Source organism: Molothrus ater, chromosome Z (assembly GCF_012460135.2).
Source record: "Molothrus ater isolate BHLD 08-10-18 breed brown headed cowbird chromosome Z, BPBGC_Mater_1.1, whole genome shotgun sequence".
Classification (NCBI taxonomy): domain Eukaryota; kingdom Metazoa; phylum Chordata; class Aves; order Passeriformes; family Icteridae; genus Molothrus; species Molothrus ater.
The window spans coordinates 19490942-19510974 of NC_050511.2; the positions used below are offsets into that span (position 1 = coordinate 19490942).

The 20033-nt window shown below is 43.0% G+C and overlaps 1 protein-coding gene and 1 long non-coding RNA gene across 3 annotated transcripts in view; one reads left to right on the plus strand and one right to left on the minus strand.

Moving 5' to 3' along the window:
- Positions 1-524: 524 nt before the first annotated feature.
- On the minus strand, positions 525-14806 carry LOC118699639 (uncharacterized). 2 transcript variants are annotated; one of them, XR_004982114.1, is made up of 2 exons: positions 14499-14806; positions 525-4384 (listed from the first exon to the last, which is right to left on the minus strand). It is a non-coding gene; the product is annotated as an uncharacterized LOC118699639 (long non-coding RNA). The 2 variants fall into 2 exon arrangements; XR_008508980.1 differs by having other exon boundaries at positions 525-12477.
- Positions 14807-15317: 511 nt separating this feature from the next.
- ZSWIM6 (zinc finger SWIM-type containing 6) overlaps positions 15318-20033 on the plus strand; it is a 108380-nt gene continuing 103664 nt past the window's right edge. Inside the window, exon 1 of the mRNA XM_036403508.1 lies at positions 15318-15831. Coding sequence (XP_036259401.1) covers positions 15318-15831 — 514 coding nt within the window. The remainder of the gene's footprint in view (positions 15832-20033) is intronic.

Below are 20033 nucleotides of genomic sequence, written 5' to 3' on the forward strand. Positions count from 1 at the left end.
GCAATTTATTAGCTTCTTCAATATGGGACAAGAAAACATTCTTTGTGATGCCTTTTTGTAAATTAAAAAAAAAAGTAAAATTAAACACATCCCCTTTTTTACCAGTATCAAAAGAGTTAAAGAAGTCTGGAGACTTGTATAGGATACCAAGGCCAACTTTGTACCAAAGGCCTGTTTATAGGAATTGCTATCAGGTATAAGGTTTTAGCCTGGAGAAAATTTAATACAGAAATTCAGATGATCAGTCATAAAAAAAAATGAGTGACAACAGAAAAACAAATATTCAATTCTTGTTAGGGACTACTTGGAATGCTGATCTCATTGAAACATGGTTCTTAACTTATTTTAAATTTCTTATGTAACTACACCCTGTTTTCAAGTTCTTGTCGCTACACAGAGGTCCTTTTTGTATAAGTTCATATTCAGGTCAGTTCAGAGAAGCTTCACAGACATCAGAGACAAGACATTGTCCTTCTGCCAATGTGGTTTTGCCCCAAGCTGCAAGAAAGCTTAACTAGCCACTGTAAGGGATATTTGCATCTTTTATTGCTTGTGGAAAGGAAGTTTTCAGCCAAGGAAGGATACAATTTTAGTTTTCTGTGCACAAAGAGGGAACCGACTTGCTGTAAATAATGATAAGGTAATCTTGCTAATTACTTCTGCACTTTTTATTCAAAGGAAGAAATACCACTTTACAAACAAAACACAAGTTGGAAGTTTTGTATAAGCTAAAAAAAATGTGTCAATATGGACATACCCTTGTTCCATTTAAAATCACACAGGCATATAAGACTTAACAAAGGATCTTAAACTGATAATCCAGAATGGTGTTCCACCTTCTGTATATGACCACAGACATATAGTGATGCAGAATCACCAGATAAACTACTAAGGCAGAAGACTATTTGCTGAGAAACTGGATTAAGCAGGACAAAGGAGTGCTAAAATTCCATGTGTGGCTGGATCTCTTCCATGGACATCTTTAGAGTAGATTCTTAGGCAGTCTGGATCCCTTACCACACTACACCATTTACAACTGATTATGTCCTTTCTTAAACACTGCAGCTGCCCTGAAGTACAAATGGTAGCCTCCAGAGGCAAAAAAAAAGGATAATGAAGTAAATACATGGGACAGCTGAAGGAAGGACCAAAACAACTTTGCTCCCCATCAAAGATAAGGCTAGAACATCCACTTTGACCATCCACTGGGCTGATCTGTTTTGTCACAGAAGTCTCTGTGCTGTCCTGAACTATTGCAGAGTTGAGCTAGAATACCCATTTTAAGACAGATATCTCTTGAGGTTAAAACTACAGATGGAAAGCCCATCATAATTTACTTTAAATGTTTCAATAGTTAACTGATCTATATTTAGGCAAAATTGTCTGATTTTGTTCAGCTTCCAACATTCAGCAATCAGATCCTTTTATGTCTGTCAACGAGATGGAGAAGCCAGGTATCAAGTTTCTATTTCATTGCAGATACTTTTGGACTGCAGTCTATACATGCTTTTGTTTGATAAAGAGGAAAAACTTCCTTGTATCATGCCACATGAATCAATGACTTTTCTGGCTTTTCTCTCAACCTTTCCTTTATACTAAGTATTCTTGAATCCTAAACTACAAAAAGTAAATTAAAAAGAAATGTTCAGTGCAGACATATAACTAGTACTGTTCATGCAATCCCCAGGGGTTTCTTTTAGCATAGCAGAGATTTACACAAGACATTTTGACCAAAGCACCATATTTAGTAGTCCATTCATTGTTACCTCTCTTGACAAATCTCTCTGCATCTCTTCATTCCTCCTCCAAATCCCCAAATAATAACTTGTGAACAGAAAAAAAAAAGGAAGAAAACCAGCATTTTCAGTTCTTCTTAGGTCCAGCAAAACACAAGTTTCTGTAGATGAGAAAGGCAACAGCAGCATTAGCTTTGCAATAACATGACTGATGATTAGACCAAGGGCATTGTCTGCAGACATGGTTTTATTCCCTTTTTTGTTACAGCTGTACACATGAAAAGGTTATGCTAGACAGAGAATGGGTAACAGAAGTGGCAATGAATCTAAGGTATAAGGCATATTTAAAAATATTGGCTCAAATTTCAAAAGTGGAGTCAATTTATAGCATGGGGATGTTTTAGCATTACTCAGAGATACCAAAATAAAATTGCGTAAGCACGTAATATAACAGAACACTCTGAAGATGATCAGAACCAAAATATACAAGGAAACCCAGGACAACAAATTAGAGGGAACTTGTTCAACTGGCCTTCAGTAGCTCCATATTTGGGTGTCTTGTCTGTTCTGAAGAGCTAGAATTTGATGGGTAGACTAAAGGTAAAGGTCATAAATATAAGAGTAAAAAGGACATGCTGCTTTCTCTGTTCACAAATGTTTTACTTTAATAATTATCCACAAAACACTTGTCTGTTTGCCCCCAACTTATTAAAGCCATCTGGTCTGTATTAATGACTTATCTTTGTTGTTTATTATATCTCCGATCTTCAGGGTCATCCGTGAGTATCATTAATAATTTTGTACAATGCTGATGTAATTTAAAACAAGCATTAAACAACATATAGCAAAAAATAATTCTTAAAATAACCCAAATATTAATATAATCGCTCAGTTAGGATCCTGCATTTACTGTTCTGTTTTTGGCTGCCAGTTACTCAATATTCTACTAATCAGTAGGTATATAATATTTTTATGATATGATATGATATGATATATCATATTTTATATATATGATATATAAAAAGTGTTATGCAGCAATAAGTCAGAATGTTTTCAAGAAATCAATACATTACATATTAGAGTATTGTCATGTAAACACTATTTGGTTAGTGTCTTAGTAAAATTGTAGTCAGAGCTGTTTCTCCTATACTCATATTGACAAACATTAGCTCTACTGATTTAAAAGCTTTATATATCAGTTGTAATTTTTTTGCCTACATGGATGCTGCCCAATAATCATCTGGATTATCCTCTTTACCCCTTTTGCTGCTAATACTTTTAACAAATCTTCTGTATTGTCTTTCCCAGTTTCAAATTTTTGAAAACAGACAGCAATACAGATAGCTGCTTGCTCAGTTTTAGTACAAACACTGAATTGAAGTTATCTGAATGTGTTATTTTAAAATTAGTTTTGATGGCTAACACACTCCTGAGTTATTGCTGGAATAGATGTGTTTTCTCATTTTGTGAAGTGATAAAATTTTGGTATTTCCCCAGGTGCTTCAAACAGACCAGGGCATTCACAAGCCCTAGTCTTCATGGGGGACTTCAACCACCCCAATACTGGTAGGAGGAACAGCTAGGAGGTTCCTGTGATCACTGATAATAACCTCCTTCTCCAAACGATAGAGGAACCAATGACAGAGGTGCTATGCTGGACCACGGTCTTGCTGACAAGAAGGGAATGTGAAGCTCAAGCACAGCCTGGGAAGTAGTGACCAGGAAATGGCGGAGTTTGAGTGAGAAGGACACACAAGAAGCTCACTATGCTGGACTCCAGGAGAGCAGACTTTGGCCTCTTCAGGGGTCTGCTTGGTAGAGTAGTAGGGAATAGAATCCTGGAGGAAGAGGGGCCCAAGAAAGCTGGTTAATCTTCAAGGGTCAAGGTCCTCCAAGTCAGGAGCAATGTGTCCCAACAAAAAGGAAATCAAGCAAAAGTACAGGGCGACCTGCATGGATGAACAACTTGCTCCTGGACAAACCCAAACACAAAAGGAAGCCTGTTGAAGGTGAAATAAAGGACAGGTACCCTGGGAAAAATATGAAGAGATTGTCTGAGAAGCCAGGGATCAGGCCAGCTTTTTTACTAGCATTATTTCCATAATTTCTATAGATCCATGAGTCTGAGGACTAACTTAAGGCTTCCTAAATGTACCACATTTACCTATGAGGGTAGCAAGGGGCAGGAATGATGCTGTGTTCTGCGCAGATGTAACTGTCATCAGCACTGTCTTACATGAATTAGCAACTCCTCATAAAGTATTTCATATTTCCAGACTACCTGATGTGTTATCCCAAGATGGTGTGTTGTAGCAATAAAGAGCCATCACTGTTCTGAGCATCTGTTTAGAGGGCAGGGTCAGCTTAAAATCTAGCCAACTTTCAGAAGTCTGCAGTTCTGCATTTTCCTACACATTTCCTACATGAATTGTGGAACTTATTGATAAAAACGCACCTGTCCTGCTAAGTGACAGATGCACACAAAATAAGACATAGACTTAAACAAAACCAGTGACGTTAACCACAGATAAAAGTGCAAGCAGAATAACCAGAGAACTATTTTTTTTCAGCATTACTTTCAAGAGCTGGCATGACTCAATGACAAAGGTGTAGTTCTATTGACTCTGCTTCTTCCAGAAAGCAGTGACCTGTGGAGAGACATGAAGAAGCAAGCTATAATTCAATCAACTTTAATTCTGCCAGACCACAACTGCCTGTGTAAAGGATTTCTGCAAGAACATCACAACATGCGACAACAAAAAGTATTTATTAGACAAAGTTTAACTGGGATAGCAGGGGACCAACTCAGATCTAGAACTTCCTTTTATATTATTCTCCTTATTTCTCATTCACCCCACAAATTTCTTCTTTATAAGCAGGAAGTAGAACCTTCATCTTGTCTAAGAATTGTCATTCTTTACTTTTTTCCCCAAGTGAACTTGGAAAAAAAGATTTCAACTATCTTTACACTATTGTTGATCATAAAAAGCTAGTAGTATTTGTACTTTTTAGGTATACTTCACACAAAATTATAGCTGTAATGCAGTGTGAATCACCACTGGATATTAGTATTTATACCATTATGCTTTCACTCATCAAAGATCTATATAAATGGTCTCCTGCTGACATCAGCATAAACTGAACTGCTAAATTTTACATAGTTTTCATGCTGCAGATACTGAAGTGTATTCCCGTATGGACTGTAATCTGAAACATTCTTTTTCAGTTCTCAAGCTACTTTTAAACAGTTGTCTTCTGAATGCTAATTTCAGAATTGCATTGGCAGATCCTTACAGACCATGTCCTGAATGTTGCCATGGTTATACTCTTCATTTGGTAAACAGTATGGAATAAACCCTCATTCCCAGGAAATAATGCAATTTAGCCCAATCCCCAGGTACAGTTAAAGTGGTTCCTCTTCATTTATGCCTCTTAAACTCTGAGTAAGCAGAGATCGCAGGTTTCATTTTCAAATAGTGTAGGGGATACCACGCCTTCTAAGAATTGCTCAAACTTAGTAGAAATTTTTCACTCCTAGGACCACCACTGCAGACAAGAAAATACATTAGCAAATGTGGTGACTGCGACTCATGAGTAGCAGGTGGAAGTTGTCACCACAGTATCAATTATTGGAAGAGAAAACTGCAGCTTTTTCAATAGCTCAGAGCTGTTTGTGGAGGATTTTCCTGATACTACAATCAGTCCAGGATGGATTGGATCCTGGTGGTAAATACCATTTAGAGGGTGGAGCTGGTAAGGAAGTTTATCCCCTCAAATCTCATTCTCTTCGTCAGTTATTCCACTTCTCATATCCTAGTGATTTCTTGTTTTCTTTTGAAAGAAAAGACCTCCAGCTTTTCTAGTGAGCTTCAAAAGCAGCCATTCATCTGCAGCAAGCAAAAGTTTTGTTTTAAAACAGTCAAAGACTTTATGCTTGCAGAGATAAATTGAAAATCAGAGCAGGGTGCAAACCTGGTCATCCAAATGTGCACATGGTTGGCTTTGGTTTGCTGTCCTGAACGTGGTGAAAACCATGCTCAGGCTGTGCTGCTGTTGCTTCTCAGAACCACTGAAATCACAAGAACAAAATTTTTTTGGTGCTGTCTGTAACAAAGCCCTTAGAATCACATATTAAAATTACTGACTGGGAAGCAATTCTGATTTAGGAAAATATTCTTCCTAGAGACAGACTTCTGTCGTCTTAGGCTGGAACAGTAATGCGACACTGGACCTTTACTATGACTGGAGGAATTCAGAGGCTTTGCCCAGGTCTTTACCCAGAGGCTCCATTTTTGGAACCACTAGAAAATATAGTTTACATGAAACACCGGAAGAAATTTCTAGCCCTCCTGCTCATGGATCATAACATCTGCAGGATGACTGATTGGGACATCTGCCTAAGCTTGCAGACACTGACTCAGTATCTCCTGCCGTGTTTGAACCACACCACACACAGTGCCTGCATGTATCCCCCCTGAAGGACCCCAATACAGCCCAGCAGAGGACAGTGCCTAGCAATAGGACAGCTGTCCCATGAGTCCTGCATAATTTATGAAAGCAAAGAAGCATGGGGACATAGTAATTACCAAGGGGTCCTTTCCTTTCCAGTGGTAAACCTGCCAAATTCTTGAAACTCCTAATACTCCCCTGGAAGAGGTTTAAAACACTAATTTTCCAGAAGTGTAAGACCACATTGTGCCACTATTATTCCAAGTGTTGAAGTGCAGCAGAGGTGTATCTCTCAGCTTATCTGAATCCCCGGAGCAGAAAAAAAAAAAGAAAAAAAAGAAAAAGAAAAAAACCTTCTCCCTTTCTATTCAAAGCAACTTCCAAAATTACATGTTTTTATTCAGAGCAACTTCAAAAGTTAAATGTTGTCTAGTCACAGACCAGTAGAAAGAAACCCTAAATCCCTGCTCTAAAAAAGGGATTCCAGTGAAGCCTTTGAAGGTAGTGAAGTAAAAGGAAGTATTGGTTTCTCTGACAAAATTTTACTGCAGGCTCTAACGATGCTAATCTCTATCTTCTGATTTTGATTACAAGGCTTAGCTTGACATATTAGCTCCAATACAATTTCCAAGACTGCAGGACAGGAAGAATAGGAAGAAGGAAGGCAAGTGGTTTGAAAATTTAGCCATTTTGTCTCTTTAATAGGGACAGACTGTACAATGGACTGGTAACAGCAAAGTACAGTCAAAGGAAGATGAAAAAGAAAAAGAAGGGATAGAAAGAGGCTACCAGATAATGAAAATACTTTCAGCTGGGATACAAAATACAAGTGAAAGTATATCAATGTCACCCAAGATATATGTTAGTAAACTGTGTTTAACCCTGAAAGTTGACTGCTCTGAACAGATTCCACAGTTCAGTGTTGCAGGGATAGATTGGTAAAACAAGCACACACCACTCTAATTGGCACTTGGGCTACAAAATTTCAAATACTTTCTAAAGTTTTGGGACAAAAGCCCAGGTTTTACAAATATAAGATACAATCTGGGTAGGAAAAAAGACATTGGGAAAACAACCCCTCAAAATCTTATACCTTTGATTTGGTCTTTATTAACTATTCCTGAGCATACAGTCATTTTTGATGAAATAAATGACAAGGCAGCACAGTGCTGACAAAAATTCTGACAAAATTCTTTTGTCAGACAGAAAAACCTTGGTCTCTTAATTTCAAAGGGTGTCTTAGCTATACAGAAGCCCTTGTACTTAGAACACTACCTTGTAAGTTTGTCTCTGATACAACCCAAGAAAAGAGTTGTCTGTAAATCTTGATTGGGTGTTTCAGTCCCAGCAAAGCTAGAGACAGGTTTGCAATATTGTTCAAATACCTGCAAACTAAGAATTTTAGTACCAGTTGGAACGAAATTTTAAATTTTACACAGAGATCATTAAGAAAAAAAATTATAGTCCAGCTCGTTTTTCCCAGCTTGCTAAATGCAATCACTAGGGAAACAAGTAAGATGAAGCAAGTATTGTACCTGAGCTTTTTTTAAAAATGACAGTTATTACAACAGGAACCATTACAGTGTTGCTTAGCCATCTCAGCCTTTTCTTTGCCTCCATACTTTCTGCAGGTCCTCAGTTATAATTAATGAAAGCTGAGAAGTTTGCAGAAAATTGGCACCCGGAGAAATTGCTCTCCAGTTAGCTTTACTTTCCTCTTCCTAGGACTGCCTTGGCTGTGCTGCTGGAGACAAGGATACACCAGCTCAGCATGGATCCTACTGAAAGGGACCCCATCTCTATAGCACACAGGCAGGAGCTCCAGGTTTTGGCATATTTAAGCTGTCCCTTTGTATGTTCAGCTCTCTTGCCATCACACATTAATCCGAACTCTGGACTTCTTAGTCAGTCCTGGCTAATCAGGGAAGTCTGGAGATGTCAGAGATGACTGAAGGTTGGCCAGTGTGATGTCCATCCACAAGAAGGGCTGGAACTCAGATCCAGGCAACTACAGCGTGTCAGCCTGACTTCAGCACCCAGCAAGACTATGGAACAGATCATCTTAGATACAATCAGATGGCACACACAGAACAACCAAGGTCTCAGGCCCACTCAGAATAGGTTTAGGGAAGGCAGGTCACACCTGACCGAACTGATCTCCAGGTGACCTGCCTAGTGGATGTGGGAAAGGCTGGGGATGTAGCCTATTTGGACTTCAGTAAAGCCTTTGATTCTGTCTCCCACAGCATTCTCCTGGAAAAGCTGGCAGTGGATGCAGTGGACAGGTACACCCTTTGCTGGATTGGCCAGGCCCAGAGAGTGGTGGGGAATGCTGCCAGTAATGGGGCCAGTTCTTTTTAATATCTTTTCTTTGATTATCTGGAGGAGGGGGTTGAGCGCATTCTCAGTAAATTCATGGATAACAAATTGTGTGTAAGTACTGATCTGCTGGGGGGCAGGAAGGCTCTGCAGAGGGATCTGGGCAGGCTGGATCATGGGCTGAGGCCAATGGTGTGAGGTTCAACAAGGCCCAGTGCTGGGTCCTGCCCTGGGGTCACAACAACCCCAGGCAGCTCCACAGGCTGGGGCAGAGTGGCTGGAAAGGACCTGGGGGTGCTGGTGACAGCAGCTGAACATGAGCCAGGCTGTGCCCAGGTGGCCAAGAAGGCCAATGGCATCCTGGCCTGGATCAGCAATGCTGTGGCCAGCAGGGCCAGGGCAGGGATTGTCAGCTCTGGCACTCAGCACTGCTGGGCCTGCATCTCAAATCCTGTTCTGGACCTCACAATTCAGGAAGAACATTGTGGTGCTGGAGCATGTCCGGAGAACGGCAACAGAGATGAGGAAGAATCTGGAGCACAAGTCCTGAGTGGTTGAGGGAGCTGGGGGTGTTTATCCTGGAGAAAAGGAGGCTCAGGGGTGGCCTTATCACTCCCTACAGCTGCCTGAAAGGAAATTGTAGCCAGGTGGAGTCAACTAGTGACAGGACAAGAGCACAGAGTCTGAAGCTGCACCAGAGGAGGTTTAGCTTGGACATTATAAAGAATTTCACCACTAAAGGGCTCTCAAATATTGGGATGGACTGCTCAGGCAAGTGGTGGAGTCAACATCCATGGAAGTGTTCAAGAAATGACTGGATCTGGCACTTTGTGCTATGGTCTAGTTGACAAGGTGGTGATCATTCAAAAGGGTGGACTTGATGACCTTGGAAGTCTTTTCCAAACTAAATGTTTCTGTGATCCTTGAAATGGGAGAAGGAAGGGTTTTGACTTGTTTGGGGTTGTTCTTTTTTTAATTTAAAGCCATTTAAAAAATCATTCTATCAGCACTTAGCATGTGGAATAGCTCTTCTGAAAATTTTAGTTTATGTAATTTCTCTTTCTTTGGTGTAGATTAAAATTTAGGTAAGCAATGTCTTTTACTTCAAGACAATATCAGATTGAGGTTTTTATGTCCTTCACACAGAGTTTCTTACCAAGAATTACTGGGCCTGACACTGCAAAGTAGTTCCTTGGTCCAACGCAAGAAGTCTGAAGTGCAGTTAAAAGGGAGAAAGCCCAAGAAGATAAAAGAGGAGTTGTTAATGTAGGATGCTTATCCACAAGAAGGCAGTGCCTTAATGTTCCCTTTTAAACCACCAGCTCACTTCACTTTCTGTATATTTGTATTCCTACACATGCTGGTAAACCAAACAATAGCATTTCGTACCTGATAACTCCTAGACCAGCCTATGCTGTTTTTGGTGGAGAATGTCTGACCAGAAGAACATGAAGTTTTAAGGAACTTTTTTTTAAAATCACTTAGTCACAATTAAGTGCATGTATTTGCACTAAAAAGAGAGGATAAATGAAGAAAGATGTTTAATATCCAATATTTTAATAAAATTCTTTTATTTTGATATTAGGAAAAGATAATACTTTTGAAATAACATTTACAAAGACTTGTGAGGGTAATATACTGCTTTTACTTTAAGTATTCATAAATTTTGCAACTCAGATCTAAATGAGGTCACAACAAACCCAGCGAGACACTAAATCTAGAGTTCCCTCTGAGACAAAGACTTTCTCCTTTTGGCTTAATGCAAATGCTAAATCTGAAGACAGGTGAAACACTCTTATTCCTCTAGTCTTCCAAGACCTCAATATTCTGAACCATCTAAATGACTGCAATGCATTTAATTTTAAGAAGTTTCTTGATATTATCATTTTACTTGTAACAGTGATGCTTTTATCCCTAGTGACTTAGTAGCAAGCTAAACTGCCCCAACAGATATCTCAACACAAAGCTCCTTATACGGAAGAAATAATTCATTCCCAGGATCTATTCTCAATAAATGTAAACTGAATGTGCTCAGTCCTTAAGGAAATACAGAGCAGCATTAATTCACACAGCTCTGGGACTGTGGTACAAATAATGCCTTCCCCTTCAGTCCATCTGAGAATGACTTCATACATTAAGTATTGAGCCACAGAAAGGCAGAGGACACAGAAATTAATGTCAAGAGGATTTAGCCCAGTTGTAGACGTTTGTTTCTTTTAACTGTTCTAGAAAACTGGCAAAGTATGCTTAGTATTTTAAGTAATTTTTCCTAAATGCTTTTAGATTCTAGTCTCTGAGTCCAGTTTTAGAATCAACAAGGAATTTAATCAAAATAAAAAGCTGCACTTTGAAAGGGCTCATTTGGTGCCGCCAGTTTACTTCCACTTCAGCAGAGAAATTCTAAAGAGCTGGCAATATTTATCCTAGAGTATTTGATTTAAAAGGCTAGCAAAAGGCAAAAGTTCTTTTTTTAGGCTTTAAATTAAAAATAGCCTCTGAACATAATGAAAGAAACTGTTTTATGAAAACATTGTAAAACTGAAGACAGTGACCAACTACACTATTTTCTTCACCAACCAATCTTAAGATGGTAATTTCATCAACACTCATCACTTCTGTCTGCTTTTCCTGCATTTGAATTCCCAGTTTCACTACATTGCAAAGTACAGTGATATTCACCACCTTTACATACAACAGTGTTTTTCAAGCTTTCACACGATGTTAGAATACATGTGTTATCTCTAATACCTATAGCCTTCTTCCAAGAAATGAAACCCCTTGTTATCTAAAAAGGTACACAGAAACAGGTTTAAAAAGATTTGGTTCAGCATTGTAAATCCAGTTGTTTCAGTAGACCTATCATTCTTTCTTGTTTTGATTATTTTAGTCCTGTCTCCTCAATTTTCTTGCTTTTTTTCCCTTATAGCTTTAGCTCCAAAAACCCTCCAGCCTCCATTCCCAAGTCTCCTTCTCTGTCTTTGACACCCTACTCTCTTGAGAGCTTAGAAATATTTTATGCAGCACATGAATCCAGACCCTTGTTCAGCTTCAATTGCAGGAATGCCAAGTCTCATCTTTCCTGATAAGATTTAACCACTGGGTTGACTTATGTTGGCTAGCATTATGTCGCCTGCCATCATTTTTCTACATTTAGACCTTGGTGTGTTTCACACAAAGACAACTGTGCAGCTGTATGTGACCTTCCTTTTAGATTAGCACAACTGGTGGAATGCTCAAGCCTTTTATGCTTTACTATAATGAGCAAAACTGACTGCAACTGGCCTAATGCTCTGAAAAGATTATTAGGAAGGAATTTCACTGCGTGGTGGCCAAGGGTGCTTTTCCAAGCAGCTCACAGAATAGCCTTTTATTACATGCAGAAAGTTAGCCAAGTTAAGCTTGCTGTTCTGCAGCCATTCCTTCCTCTCTGTGTAGCTCGGGAATAGAAACTTCCCAAAACAGTGAGATGGAAACAGAGGCAAGAAATGCTCAGCTCAGTAAGGTCTTCCCTCGAGAACATCCACTGAAAGAAAAACTAACTAGCAATTAAAATAGCTTAGATATGGCTTTAACACTTCCTAATTTCTTCTCTGGAGTTAACACATCTTCCCACTTGGTTTCAGAAAGTGGAGGGAACTTGGGGCAAATCTGGCAGGACAAAAGTTCAGCCTCAGATGAAAATTTGCAAGTTGTTCAAGTGCTACGCTGGTGCAGCTGGAGCCTAAAGCGGAGCATATTTGGTGCCTGTGGTGGCATGACAAGAGCAAAGATGCCTCTTGCTTCCTTTGCCGCTCCCTAGCCCAGAAACTAAAAAGATTCACCAGCATTCTGTGTATCTGTTAATATACACAGACTCAACAGGAAGTAGATACTCTTGATGAGGGGAGACAGATGAAAGAGGTGGATCCATGAGCTCTTCCACCTGCTTGTTTTCTGGGATTTCTTTAGTGAATTTAAAAATTTCTGCCCAGATCTGTAAAGAAAGAAAAAAGACTAAGTTGAGGTAACTGACACACAGGTTAACTTATTGTGGATGATTTGTTGTCCATTGTCACTCTTCTCACTCTTTTTGGTTTTTATTGTAAAGTTTCTCAACTATGACGTGAAGAATTCTTCCAGTGGCATGAGTGTTATATTTATTGCAGCAGGTGGCTAAGACCTGGTAAAGAACAGCCATCACCCAATTTGGAAGAGTATCTTTACTGACTTGCTAGATGCTTATTTAAAGCAGAAATAGTGGTAGAACAGAGAAGAAAAATTGCTTTGATATGTGAACAATCATTACTCATGAATAAGTGATGGAGTTAAAAATAATTTTCCTCTCCTCTCACACACATGCAATCATGAAGTTATTTTTTTTTCTTTTTGCAACTGTCTACCATATTAATAGTAGAAGAAAGTACTCCAAGCTCATCTCTGGTCTGCAGTATTCAGGCTCCCTATCACTTCCAAAATTCTGTTGGAGTTAAGTTTATAAATCCAGCAGAACATTTATAAAACGTGCCTAAATCTAAAAACAAGACTGTTAATATTCCAGCAAGCTATCTATGAATTTATGAAACTGGCATCTCAAGAGTAACTATTTTGTGAAGTCCATAGCCAGAAACACAATCATCAGTTTAAACTAATTTCTTACATAGAAGGTAGGTTTCATGATCCCAAAGGAAAAACCCCCCAGCTTATAGTACATACAAAAAAAAAAATCCAAAAAAAAACCCAAAAAAAAAACCCCCAAAAAACCACCAACCTAACCATGCAGAAAATAATTTTGCAGTTTAAGCTATTTGGTTAAAAAGCGTCCGTCATTTTCTTAGTATCAGCAACTGGCAGCAGGAAAACAAAAAATAAAAAAGAAAGCAAAACCAGAAAAACAAACATACAAATATACACAAAAGCAAAAAACCAACCCTAACCTTCCCCCCCCACCAAAAGCACATGTCTATGCCTAGATGTAAAAAAATTCTTGACCCATGAAATTTCCAAGTACTGCTTCTGTTTAGAAGTTTAAAAGCATACACTGCCTCCCCTTCCCCAATACGTGCAAATTCTAAACTATCTCAGGTTTCTGCCAATCTTTCTTTAAAAATCAGTCAGCGAATCTGATAAATTTCATTCAACTTCCCACCCACTTTTAAGGGAAAATGCAGTTTCTGCAAAGCTTTCCAATCGCTTGACTACAAAATAAGCTCCTGTTCCAGTCGGAGGTGGGGGGGTGGCGCAAACAAAAAGGAGACGACAAAGTTTCGAGCCAAGGCGATGTTTTTTGCACCTCTTAGATTTTATGCCGGGCACGCTTGACATTCCTCCGCCGCATTTCCTGACAGAACCGCCTCCCCTCTGGGGGCGGCTTGCGCTGCATCATGGAAAATGTAGTCTGTCTGGGAAAACCAGCCTGCCGGAGGGAAGCCCCTCCAATTACGGCTTCTGCCGGGCACGGCATGCGAGCAAAGGGCTGCTCGCCGGGCGAGCGAGTGCTGTTTTCAACTGCGAGCCGCCCAAAAATGCCTCTTAAAAGCTATAGTTCCAAAATATTTAATTAATTTTAAAAAACTGTTTTAAATTCGCTTAATAAAAAATGGCGACTGCTCTACCATGAAGCATCAAAGCGTAATCCCATTTCCGAGATAAAGTCTCGAAATACCAACATAATATTTACTTTCAAATTTAATTAGTGGAACAGAAGTCAACCGAGGTTGCTCTGCGATGACACGCAGCCCACAGCCTCTCTGCGCAGAAGGGCTCTGTGCGCTGCGCTCGCTCGATCCCTGCCGTGCGGCACTTCCATGCGGCCGGTGTTCCAGGAGCAGCGGCGGGAGCAGCGCTCCGCGCTCTGCGGGCAGCCACGGCGCCACGCAGCACCTCGAGACCCTCAGCATATAGATGCCTCCATCTACCGTCCATCTATCCATCTCTGAGGCGCCGGTACGGACCCGAACGGCGCGGTTTTTAAAGATCACCGAAAAGACCCTGACCCTCCTCTGTGTAACGACCCACCTGGGTAAACACGGTGCCTCCATCGCCTTCAAGTGACTCATTGCGGGTCCGTGCCGCCCTGCCCTGTGTCTCGGCTCTCCCGGAGCAATTCCAAGCCCTGACATCTGCAGAGCCAACCGGGCGCTGGCACCGGGATAACGACCTTTACCGTATTACTGCTGGTAGAAGGAAAATAAAATTCCCCACAAAACTCAATACCAACACATCTTGGAGCGCGTCTCACTCGTGTAGCTCAAGAGCTTGTTATAGGCATGTACCTAGGCTCCTGATCCAGGGGCGGACGGAAAGGGCTACGCCTGCTACGGCCCGCCTCTGAAGCAGGAGGGCAGGTCTCCCACGGCGGCGCGTACCGTGCTTCCCGTCCACGAGGCGCCGCGCGGCTCGCCCCGCCCCTCCGGCTTTCCCGGCAGAGGTGACCGGGTTCAGGCCGCGGCGGTGGCCCCGCCCCCGCATTCCATTCCCTATATGGCGGCAGAGCTGGGGGCGCCGCCGGCCACGCCCTCCTTTCCCACCACGCGCGCGAGGGCGCGCCCGGGCTTGCGCGCGTGACATCAACGGGAGAAGAGGTTGGGAAGGCGGAGGGGGGGAGCGCGCACCACCCCTTCACTCTTCCCTCTCCCCCGCCGTTCTATTTACGTTATGACGCCGATTTGCATGAGGCCCCGCCCCCTGCAGCCGGCGAAGCCATGAGGCTCCGCCCTCTTCGCCACATAAGGGCAGAGGGGGCGTGTCCCCGGGGGCTCGCGGGCCCTCGCTGCCTTCCTGGAGCCGTTTATAGGGTACAGCCACTTCCGCTGTCGGCTTAGAAGCGGCGCGATCATGGCGGAGCGCGGTCAGCTCCCCCACCCCGCCAAGCGCCTCTGCTGCAGACCCGGCTATGGCTCGGGCTGCAGGCCGGGGCAGCGGGCGGGCGGCTCCGGGCCCGGCGGCGGCGCTCTCTGCGCCGGACCCTCCTCCGCAGCTGCCGCCGCCGCCCTGGGGCTGCTGCCGCTCGGCAAGACCCAGAGCCCCGAGTCCTTGCTGGACATTGCGGCTCGCAAGGTGGCGGAGAAGTGGCCCTTCCAGCGGGTGGAGGAGCGGTTCGAACGGATCCCGGAGCCGGTGCAGCGCAGGATCGTCTACTGGTCCTTCCCCCGCAGCGAGAGGGAAATCTGTATGTACTCCTCGTTCAACACCGGCGCCGAGGATCCCGCCGCCGGTCCCGGAGGCGCCGCCGCGCCTGGCGGGGCCATGGACGCCGCCGCCGCCGCTGCCGCCGATGAGAACCGGCTGCCCTTCCGCAGGGGCATCGCTCTGCTCGACGGCGGCTGCGTCGATAACGTCCTACAAGTCGGTGAGTCACCGGCCGGTTCCGCTCCCGGGCCAGGCCGCCGCCGCTCGGGGCCGCGGGTCTCCCCCTGCGTGTCACCCGCTTGCCGTCCCTCTCTCTCCGCTGCAGCTCACCGCCTGCGGCCCGGCCCGTGCGAGCTCTTCGCTCCCCGGTTGTACCGTGGGCCGGGCAACTTCCTCCGCCGGTCTCCTCCCCCTCGTGCCCGGGACGCGCAGTGGCTCCCTGCCTCCGTGACACGGACACGGCTCCCGCCTGTCCCTTTAACTCGCAGCCCCGCACCGCGCCGTGCCCGCTCCCGGTAATCCAGCCTGTGTAATCCCGTTTGGCTCTGCCCTCCTACCAGCGTCCACCCCCGGTAATCCGGGTCATCGCTTTTCCTCGAGCCACAATAGCGAGGAGATGCCGCCCCCCCCCCCCCCATCCCGAGGGGACCGCCGGTGGAAATGAATCAGCAGAAGGGCGGCCGGCGGGGGAAGGGGGGGGCGGGATGCGCCGCCGTCCAAAATAAAGACATAAAAGCGGTGCGAGACCCCGGCGGCGGGAGTGCGGGGGGGATCCGCGAACAAAGGCATTTCTAGGGCAGCGGCGACGAGCCGGAGGGAGGGGGCGCGATTCGCCCCGCTGGGGGTGGTATGGCTGGGGGGTTGCTTTAGGATGAACGGCTTCGTGACAAGGAGGGGAAAACGAAGCTCTTCCTCCTACTGGAACAATACCCCCCTCCACTTCCTCACCCCCAGCCCAGCCGCCTGCCGCTGTTCTTCACCCGCTGCGGGCTCCCTTGGTTAACTCCTCCCTGCCAGTGTTTAAAGGGCTGCAGAGGTGGGTATTCCCCCACTTTTGTGGGGGTTGTCTGCCGGGGGCGGCTCCTCTTTCATTCAAGGAATGGAAGGGGAGCCGCCCCCGGCAGATATTCCCCTCCGCCGGCGGGGATGCTCTTTGTGCGACCCGACCACTTTGTTCTCATTTTCATGTTTATTTGCGTCTTTTTTTTTTTCTTTTTTTTTTTTTTTCTTTTTGTTTCCCCCCTCTCAGTTTTCTGTCGTTTCCCCTCCTCCTCCCCTTAAAAGGGGAAGACAGACAAAAGAGGCTGCTGCTTGCCTTTTGTTGACGGCGGCGGCTCGGTGTGTGTGTTTGTGTGTGTGTGTGGGGGGCGCCGGGATTCCCTCCTTCGCACTCCCCCAAAACCTCGGTGCTGCCTGCTGCGGGTTTGACTTGGCGGGCACCTTGCAAATGTGCTATCAGGTTTTTTTTCCGAAGGGAAGATGTGACCCTGCTCTTCGGCTCACTGCCCCTCTCTTCTGCCTAGGGAGACTTTCTTTTTTTTAATTTAATTTTCTTAAAATCAAGTTTATTTTAAATTTAATCTTTTGACTTTTTCTTTCCAAGGGGTCTGAGGTGCATTTGTGGTTGCTCAGAACTGGCAGAACCAGAAGTAGGGCTTTTTTAGTTTGGTTGGCATTGCTAAGATTTTTTCCCCTTTTGCTTGCACTTGATTCTGTTTGCAAGCGATTAGGAATGACAGGAGTGCATGTAGGGAGGGTTTCTTGGCTGATTGCATTTAAGCCAGGAATTCACTGTGAAAATAAAGCCAAGGGGCAATAAATAAAAAATGCAATCTTCTCTAGGAGGCAGACGCCCAGCGAGGACTTTGCTTTGCTTTCAGCAGTGGAATAGGCCTCAGTGAGTAGTTGTGAAAGAAAAAAAGTAACTTTTTGTGTGTCTTCAAAGGGGAAGGTATTGAGTAATGTTGGCGAGGGTCAGTATGTAGAAAGAATATATGCATGAATATGACTTAAGTGTTGACTGCCTTTTCTGGAGCCTTTAAAAGCATTTCAAACAAATACTGTACCTACTGCTGAAATACATTTGCTTTGTTGTATTCCCCCCCACCCCCCAACCTTATGTGAGCCTCCTTTGAAATTCTTGCAAAAATACTAGTGGAAACCAGTGATATGAAAGATGTCAGTTGTTTTGACAGAAGCCTTTGGTGAGGGAGTTGTGGAGGACGTGGGTAGGTCCTGCTGTAGGAAAGTTCTTGTGTAATTTGGGTAGGTAGCTGTGTCATTAAGACCGGGGTCTTGCTGACAAGATATTCCTAGTGAAGCAGAAAGGTGCAGCTGTTAAAAGCAGTTCCGCTCTAGAGTGAGTTATGTTGGGCAGAGAATGGAATTGGTTCCGTATAATACAGCTGAATATTTAGCATTGATGAAAACTTAGAATTAAGTTTATGTAAGTCTATGTTTAGTGACCATATAAGTGTGAATTTATGTTCTTTGCAGTGTGAGTAATGGAAACTCTGTAAATGTTTATTGTTGAACTATGGAAAAGTGCAGTTATTGGACAAAATACATTTTATTACATATCAGTTCTAACACCCTTACTTGTAACCTGAAGTATTACTATAAATAGGGAATGGGGGACTTGATTTGAGAGACGCATAAATTTTGGTTCAGTGGTAGTTAAATGGCACCATTTGCTTCTGAATTTTATGTTTTAAGTTTTTCAGTCTAGCTGTGAATAAACATTCTGACTATTTTATCATGGTAAATAATCTTAAGCAGGAAGATTTCCCAAACCTTGTATCAAAAGTTTGCTAAAAATCTTCATGTGATCCTCCTTCACACCCACCAACTTAGACTCTTGTGTGTTATCTTGTTGTAAAGAAAATCCTAAATAAAATGAAGATGATCTAGTGATACACAAATGTACACACATCTACAAATGTAGATGATATTAGTGATGCGCACAAATAACCTTCTTGGTAATCAGGCAGTAAGGTTGTTTGCTAGCCTATTTTGTCGTTTATTGGTGCTGTCCTAGCATAATAATTAGCATCACTTAATTTTGAAAGGCTTTTCTCCAAAGAGGATGGCTTCAGAATTCAATTTGCATCTAACTTATTGATGTATTTTTATCTTTTTGATATTCTTCAACTGGACATGAAAGTTTTTCTTCTTTAGCATATTTCAAAAGAGCTAGAGAGTGCACGTTCCTAAAGCAAGCCTTCCCAACTACATAAAGCAACTCTTTTACCCTGCCTATGTTTAACTTATTTAAAACCAAGTATTTTTAGTAAAAATTAAAGTCTAAATAAGAAAGCACTTTGTGAGTAAATACAACAATCTGGAAGGAAAATTAGAAATTGACTGTTTCATTTGGCCAGATTTTGAAAATGCCAGGAGCAAGCAGACAGTTTTAGATGGTGAAGTGTATATTTGGTTTCTGAGGTTAGTCCTGAATTAGTACACAGTACTGTATTGTCGTCACAGCTGTGGCTGTCAAGGCTAGAAGAGGTGTGATCCCTCAATAGCACAGCTGACCTGGTGAGAGCCCTTAATGCAGCTATTCTAGGAGAAGAAATAAACCCCTGTGCCTCAGCTGGTGTGACTCTTGCTTGGGGAAAGACAGAGGTTGCCTTGGCTGTAGTGCTGTAAAACTCAGCTTCACTGCTGCAGCCACATTAGAAGTACTTGAGAATTTTTTGATTTGTCATACAAGTACTCTTATAGCATCCCTGTCTGTTGGTAATTTGAGGTACGTTTGTCTTTGTTGCATAGACCCTGATTGCTCATACAGGCCTTTCTTAAAGGAGTTAGAGCCCTTTCCATGGTAGCATAAGGCTTTGTGACTGTGCTAAGTTGTGCTTTTAGGTATGAATGGCAAGGGAGTGAGTTGGAGGGAGGGGACTCCTAGGGAAGGAAAATACAAAGAATTCATTGACTGACACTCACCACAGCTCTAGAATATGATGTTAATATTATAAGATAGAAAGCTGCCTTGTCTGTGGAAGGAGGTTCAGCTGAAGAGTATCATTAGCTTGGAGCTACAGGATCATGTTTTGGAAGCCCCTCAGGGATACCTGGTTGGGGGATGTAACCAAAATACTTCTTAGAGAAAAGCAAAGTAAAATTTCTCCTTTCTTAAATTGTGGTTGAAGGTCACTGATGTTTCTTTAATTTGTTCTTAAGTTAAAGACTGGAGATTGGTTTGCTTTCAAAACCAGGAGAAGCCTTTTTTTTCACCAGGAGCAAGAGAAGGCTTTAGAAGGCCAAATTGATGGCTGCATGTTATTCTGGTGGAATCTGTATTGTAGTCAGCAGATTTTACATCCTTTTGGTGGACAATGATTTGAGACAAATTTTGATCCTTCCTAGCCATCTTTACTGAAAAAAAAAAAACCCAACCCCAAAACTTTGTGAAATGGC